Source organism: Phacochoerus africanus, chromosome 10 (assembly GCF_016906955.1).
Source record: "Phacochoerus africanus isolate WHEZ1 chromosome 10, ROS_Pafr_v1, whole genome shotgun sequence".
Classification (NCBI taxonomy): domain Eukaryota; kingdom Metazoa; phylum Chordata; class Mammalia; order Artiodactyla; family Suidae; genus Phacochoerus; species Phacochoerus africanus.
Window position 1 is genome coordinate 132,010,242 of NC_062553.1, and position 7,826 is coordinate 132,018,067.

Here is a 7,826-nt window from a genome sequence, read left to right on the forward strand (position 1 = left end):
CTTACGTAGGCAAGACCTGCAAGTTAGCAAGCGGCAGAACTAGAATGCCAAACCCGTCGTGGCTCCAAAACCCTCACGCAAGATGGAAGTGGACTGTTTTCATTTGACGTTACCTGGTGACCATCTGACGCATGAAAATATTGACTCATCCTGAATCCCCACCGCACAACGACTTCAGAAGCGAGCGCAGCAGGCCACGCTTTCTGAGCCTATGATGCTCTTAACACGTACCACGTGTTCCGAGGCCTGGCGTTTAAAAGGGCCTTGACGCACCCGGGCGCGGGGGCACAGGCACCGCGTCCCCTCCCGCCCCGCGGCGCGCGGAGACGCCCCACGGCGGAGCCCGCGCGTGTCTGTAAGTGGCGCCCCAAACCCCGTCCCCAGGTCGCTTCACACAACCCCCCTGGGCTTCGGAAGCGTTTTCAGGGAAAGGCCTCGCGGCGGGTTTGTTCCGTCAAACCACAAGCCGACCCTCGGCTGTGGGACCCCGCGGGCGCGCGCCCCCGGCTCCGCACCCCGGGGCCCTCGCGGGCGGGGCCGGCCCCACAAAGGCCTTTATTGAGGCCGGGGCGTGACGCAGGGGCGCCCGCAGCTCCGCGCGCGCGCGAGCGGGGAGGAGGCGGGGGCTCGCGGCGCGTGCGCGGGCATGTGCCCCTGGATGGGCGCGCGCGCGGCCCTCGACCCGCGGGCGACCGCGTCCCTCCCCGACCCCCGAGCGCCGGTAATGGGGCGCCGGCGTCCTCTCCCGGCCCCGTCTCGCAAAGCCTGCGCCGAACGGGCGTCTTCGCCCCGCGTGTGGGGCCGATGGGAGGAGGAGCGGGGCTCTGGCGGGGACGGCGCGCTGGGAGGGTTCCCCCTTTCCCCCCCTCCCCTTCCCCCTCCCCCCCTTCCCCCTTTCCCCCTCCCCCTCCCTTCTTCTCCCCTCCCCCTTTCCTTCCCCTCCCCCCTCTCGCCCCCTCTCCTCCCCCCTCTCCCTCCCTGCACCCCCCATCTCGATCTTGACCTCCAGAGCCAGTTGCTCCCGGAATCTTTGTGCATAGTGGGTGTGGTGCTTAAAGTGGGCCACTTTTTAAGTTCAGAAGTTTGAAAAAGGGAAAACGTGGAAAGGTTTGCATTCGTTAAAGGGCTCCAGTGGAAGACGGAAAGTTCCTGTGCCCCCAGAGCTGTTTGTTGCCACATCGCCAGACACTATTTGGTGATGAGGTGTTTGAGCCAGTTTGGCAAGTGTAGGCAATGACAAAATCCGGGCCGGAATGCCGATGCTGTTCACCTGGCGTTTTCTCCTTACATGGCGAGAAACGGTAAAATGGCATCATGGAACATGAAAGACGGTGCTGCAGTAGGAGTTCAGTTCATAAACATTAATTAGGGACGTTCAGAATTTTTTTTCTGAATATTTTGATTATTTGACTAGTAAAAGTATCCAAATGAATATTTTAACATTAATTAGGTGCATGGCAATCATTTCAAGCAAAGTCAACCGAAAATCTGAGTCATTACACCAGGCACCTGTGTAAGGAAACTGGACCATAAAAATTCACCATGGCTTATGGCTTGCCAAGAAAGAACACAATGGAAACCATCTTGCGGTGCAATTGTTATGAAGTGTAAGTATTTTTATCATGGTTAAGCATTGACTGGGATGGGGAGTGTCCTTGTTAAAATGAAAGTACTGGGCACCTGTACGTTCTCCATGAGATAATGTGCTGTATGGCATTTCCAGGTGTGTGGACAGTTTTGTTTGTTTTTGTTTTAAAGGAAAATGCTTTTACAAGGGTTTATATATATATTTATATATATATATATATATTTTTTTTTTTTTTTGCTTGATCTTTACAACAAAACACTTTCAAATGAGGAAACTGAGGTTTGGAGACGTGGTATGATCAAAGTCCCACAGTCATGTAGTAAGGGAGTAACTAGGGCTCGAAGTCTGAGTCCTCTTACTCCAAAGCAGCAGTTTCTACTACTGACAGCTACCTTAAAATACCTTAGATAGTGTAAGTCTACCTAAAAATACCTTGGTGTCAGATATATCTTAACAGAACACTGAAGTAGCTGGTACAAGTCAGTTTTGCATCCTGTACACTTTAGTGGGTGATGCATGGATCAAGAAGAACGGGGCTCAAAGCCTGGCCCTATCCCTGGCTCCCCATGTGGCCTTAAATTACTGAACTTCTGTGCCTTGGCCTCCACACCTCTGAAACGGACGCATCAACATCCACCTATATGGTGAAGAATACAAACGAAATAATGTATGTAAGGTACTTGCATGTTGAAAGTTCCAGTGTGGCTCAGCAAGTTAAGGATCTGGCATCGCTGCAGCCGTGGTGCAGGTTGCAACTGCGGTGTGGGTTTCTTCTCTGGCCCAGGACCTTCCACGTGCCACAGGTACGGCCAAAAAAAAAAAGTACTTGCATCTTGCCTGACATAATAGTGAACCCATAATAAACATGGGTTGCTACCACATGGGAGTTCCCCTCTGTGGTGTCGTTGTGCTGCCTTTTAAAAAAATTTTTTTTATTATATTTGATTTACAATGTTCTATCAGTTTCTGCTATACAGCAAAGGGACCCACTCATACATATTTATACGTTCTTTTTTTTTTCACATTATCCTCCATCATGTTCCATCACAAGTGATCAGATACAGTTCCCTGGGCTATACAGCAGAATCTCATTGCTTATCCTTTTTAAATGCAATAGTTTGGCTCTCCTAGCCCCAAACGCCCAGTCCCTCTCCCTCCCTCCCCCTCCCTCTTGGCAACCACAGGTCTGTTCTCCATGTCCACGAGTTTGTTTCTTTTCTGTGGAAAGGCTCATGTGTGCCGCATATTAGATTCCAGATATAAGTGATATCGTATGGTATTTGTCTTTCTCATTCTGGCTGACTGCACGTAGTATGAGGATCTCTAGTTCCATCCCTGTTGCTGCACAACAGCAGAGAACTACCATATGGTCCAGCATTTCCACTCCTGGGCGTATATCCAGACAGAGCTTTCTTGAAAAAGGTACATCACCCCTGTGTTGCTGCAGCACTATTCACGATAGCCAAGACACGGAAACAACCTAAATGGCCAAGGACAGATAAATGGATTAAGAAGATGTGGTACATATACACAATGGACTACAATTCAGCCATTAAAAAGAACGAAATAGTGCTGCCTTGTTTTTTAATTTTTGGACATCTTTCTTCTTGTTTGCTTGCTTGCTACGCCTGTGGCATATGGAAGTTCCCAGGCCAGGGGTTGAATTGGAGCTGCAGCTGGGGCCTATGCCGAAGCAACACCAGATTCTTAACCCACTGAGCCAGGCCAAGGAGGGGACCTGCATCCTCATAGAATGTCGGGTCCTTAACCTGCTGAGCCACAGCAGGAACTCCTGGACGTGTTTTTTTAATCTCTCTGCCATAATCTATGACACATTTTCTGCTGTAAGTCAATTGAATTTTACTTTTTTTTTTTTTTTTTTTTTTTTGCTTTTGAGGGCTGAATCTGCGGCATATGGAAGTTCTCAGGCTAGAGGTTGAATCAGAGCTGCTGGCCTACACCACAGCCACGGCAACGCCAGATCCAAGCTGCATCTGCGGCCTAACCACAGCTCATGACAATGCCAGATACTTAACCCACTGAGTGGGGCCGTGGATTAAACCCACATCCTCATGGGTACTAGTCAGGTTTGTCACTGCTGAGCCACAATGAGAATTCTGAATTTTACTCTGACAATTTTCTAAGAAATAAATGGAGATAACCCACAGGTTGCAAAAACAAGAGCAGGGGAAAGGCAGAGAAAACTCACCATTGCATTCTATGTAATTTTTTTTCCCCCTGTCTTTTTGCCTTTTCTAGAGCCACTTCTGCAGCATATGGAGGTTCCCAGGCGAGGGGTCGAATTGGAGCTGTAGCTGCCGTCCTACATCACAGCCACAGCAATGTGGGATCCGAGCCTCGTCTGCGACCTATACCACAGCTCACGGCAACGCCGGATCCTTAACCCACTGAGCAAGGCCAGGGATTGAACCTGCAACCTCATGGTTCCTAGTCGGATTCATTAACCACTGAGCCATGATGGGAACTACTGCGTTCTATTTAGATTTATCAGTTCAGTCTGTGTTTAGACCTTGAACTATAAGCAAATACTGCTGTAGTCATTATTATAATTTTTATGATGAAGTTATTCTTGTGTCTAAAGCATGATTTAAAGCACTGATTCTAGAGTTCCTGTTGTGGCTCAGCGGAAATGAATCTGACTAGCATCCATGAGGACACATCCTTGCTCAGGGGATTGAGGATCCGGCGTGAACTGTGGTGTAGGTGGCAGACTCAGCTCGGATCTGGTGTTGCTGCGGCTGTGGCACAGGCTGGTAGCTCTAGCTCTGATTTGCCCCCCAGCCTGGGTATCTCCATGTGCTGTGGGTGCAGCCCTAAAAAGACAAAAAAAAAAAAAAGTTGCTGATCCTGTGGTTTTGGCTGTATGGAATCTTATAAATAATATCCGTACAACCAGTGTCAACTCTATCATTCTCACAAGAAAATATTTGATATTCTTTTTGTAAGAGCAGCTAAATTGAGAGGAAGAGAACTCTTTGGAGTTCATTTGCTGAGGCAGCTCCTCGCTTTGGGCTTTTTTTGGTTAAGTGTTTTTGGAAAATTTTAATTTAAAAACATATACTAAAAACATTCAAACAGCACAGAAGCATTTGAAAGGAAAAATGAAATGTTATTTCTCATAATCCCATTCCCATCCCCCCCCCCCCCCCCCCCCCCCGGCCACCCAGCCCCACCCAGGTCAAGTGCTTATATTTTTCTAGCATTTCTGTTACACAAGATACACACACACATGTGTATACACACGTTTTTACACTTGGGATTGTATTGAGCTTTGCTCTCTCTCCTACTGTGTCTTGTGCAGCCTCGTAGATAAGAGCATAGATTCTAGAGTCTGCCTTTCTGGGTTCAAATTTCAAACTCAAGCCTTGTAACCTTGAGCAAGTTCTCTAGCCTTGTTTCCTAATCTAGAGAATGAACATAACAATAGCATCTGTCTACTTCAGAGGGTTACTATGGCAATTACATGTGTTTATATGTGTAAACTGATTAAGACAGTGTCTAGCATGTAGTAGGTGCTAGGTAAATATTACTTATTGCCAATCTTTCCAAGTCAACACATAAGGATAAACCTCATTCTTTCGTTATATGTGTGTACTGCAGTTTGTTTAACCAGGCTCTTCTTGATAGATAGTAAAGCTATTTTGGGGGCGTTCTGTTGTGACAAACGATGCTTCACTGAGTCCTGATGACCATGCCTTTGTGCATTAGCTCAAGGGCATTTATAATAACTGTAGATTTCAAGTCACTCTTTAAAGTTAATACAAAGTAGCAAGGAAGTCAGAGTGTCTGCTGTGGTGCAAAGGGGTCGGAGCATCTCTGCAGCATTGGGATGCAGGTTCAATCCTCTGTCCTGCACAGTGGGTTAGGGATCCAGTATTGCCACAGCTATGGTGTAGGTCACGGCAGCGTAGGTTGAATCTGTGGCTCGGCTCTGATCCTAGGAACTCCATATGCCTCTGGGAGGCCAAAATAAAATAAAATAAGCCACCAAAAAACAAGGACACTGAGGAGGAAAACAGATGGCGTGGGTAGAATGTCCTCACCTCCCCTACCGGTACCGAAGCAGGTCTTTCATCTTTCCTCGTGCATATGAATGCGTGTTGACTATAGATGAGAAATGTAGCAAATACATTTCCACATTAGGATACACAGAACAATCCATTGAGAGTTCATTGTGATACTTTTTTTTTTAAAAATTTTATTTTGGCCGCTCCATGGCATATGGAGTTCCCAGGACAGGGATCAGATCCAAACCAGAGTCCAGACCTGAGCCACAGCTGTGGCAATGCCAGATCCTTAACCCACTCTGCCAGGCCGGGGATCAAACCTGCGTCCCAGCACTCCCAAGATGCTGCTGATCGTGTTGGGCTACAGCGAGAACTCTGTGATTACTTTTAAATATTGTCTTCTGGGATTTCATTCCCTTCTCCAGTTTTCTAAGACTTCTCTTGACACTAGTGCTGCTTTTTTTTATTTATCTATTTTGCTTTTTAGGGCCACACCCGAAGCGTATGGAGGTTCCCAGGCTAGGGGTGGAATCAGAGCTGTAGATGCCAGCCTACATCACAGCCACAGCAATGAGGGAATCCACGCTGTATCTGCGACCTACACCACAGCTCACAGGATCCTTAACCCAGTGAGCGAGGCCAGGGATGGAACCTGTGTCCTCATGCATGCTAGTCAGATTCATTTCCAGTGAGCCATGATGAGAACTCCAAATGTGAACATACTTTTAATCAGCCAAGAAAGACTTAGAGCTTGCAGTTTTTTGTTGCTGTTGTTTGTTTTTTTCTTTCTTTCGTTTTTTTTTTTTTTTTTTAATATGGCTGCACCCTTGGTGTATGGAGGTTCTGGGCCAGGGATTGAATCCAAGCTGCAGCTGGGGCCATGTCGGATCCTTAAACCACTGCAGCAGGCCAGGAATCGAACTCTAGCCACTGAAATTGGATTCTTAAGCCACTGTGCCAGCAGGAACTCCAGAGCTTACAGTTCTTAACCACATCCTCTTTAAAGACATGGGAAGATTGGATTGACTCCATGGAGGTTGTTTTTTGAGCAGATGTTCCTGTCATTATAATTAGTGGCCATTTTTCAATATAGCTCTACATTAGTTAATATAAGGCTCCTTCTCCTGGCTAGATTTGCAACTTTGGAAAATCCTGGATACTCGCCTATAAACCAAAATGTCTAGTGGGAAACGGAACGAAGAATTCAGATGCCTTTTCCATGTCCTGCAGTAGATGTCAATGAGTGTCTATTGAATGAATTCATGAATTTTTGCCCCAGCCAGGACCCCTGGGAACTTGCACTGCTTACAGAGACCTGGCACACCAAACTAACCAGCATCAAGTTGCCTTTCTTGGAAGAAATTGCATTTGGTAGTTTGATGCGCCTCAAAAGATGTCAAACCAACGAGGATGGTGTGCTTCCTTCAGCAGAATGTAAGTTCTATACGAACTACTTTATTGCCAGTTTTGTGTGTTATTTTGGTTATTAGAGAAATGTTTCCATCAGCTCATTCGCACCCGTGCTCCCTATCTAGGTAGGCCTGTCTTCGCGTTTGGTATCCAAGAATGTGAAATTTCCCGGGTGATGGATATTCAGTTTTGACTAAATCATGCCTGGTGGAAAATGTCGGTTGCCTTGCTTCCTGTGTTTTATTTTTCAGCCATCCGACTTGAAAGGGAGTGTGAAATGAGGCGCTTGAATAACCTGAACCATCAGGAGAATACAGCCGAGGAGGTTCAGTTTTCCCTGAGGGCAAGGCCGGGTGGCTTGAGAAGACCGCTTCCGCCCAAGTGCTGGGCGTCTCGTAGCTGAGTCTGCGCTCTGTGCCTTCCGCTTCCAAAGAGCACCAAGGGCCCCGACCTCGCACTGTGTGAAGTCGGGCGCAGACGTCGCTCGACCCCCGGCGGGTGCGCCGGCTCCCGTGGGGTAGCGGACAGCTCGGACAGACCTTCTAGATCCCTGCCACGTACTGGTACCTTCGTAGCAGAAGGGACAGCACGGTACGTAGATGACAGTGTAGCTGGCATTGAGTCATTTGTGCCATTCATTTTGATTTTTGCAAAATTGTACGAAGACTTTTTCCCCTCCCCCGCCAAAAGACATTATTTTGAAGAATATTTTTTTTAATTAAAAAATTTTTTTTGGTTTTGTAGGGCTGCGCCCATGGCATATGGACGTTCCCAGGCGAGGGGTTGAATTGGAACTGTAG

General features: G+C 47.5%; 1 protein-coding gene across 1 annotated transcript; it reads left to right on the top strand.

Annotated features, from left to right (window-relative positions):
- Positions 1-205: 205 nt before the first annotated feature.
- Positions 206-7,496, top strand: C10H4orf36 (chromosome 10 C4orf36 homolog). The gene is made up of 4 exons (XM_047799004.1): positions 206-355; positions 1,451-1,607; positions 6,896-7,050; positions 7,278-7,496. Exons 2-4 carry the CDS (start codon positions 1,543-1,545, stop codon positions 7,427-7,429), a joined length of 372 nt encoding a protein of 123 aa, XP_047654960.1. The 5' UTR covers positions 206-355; positions 1,451-1,542; the 3' UTR covers positions 7,430-7,496.
- The last annotated feature ends 330 nt before the right edge of the window (positions 7,497-7,826 follow it).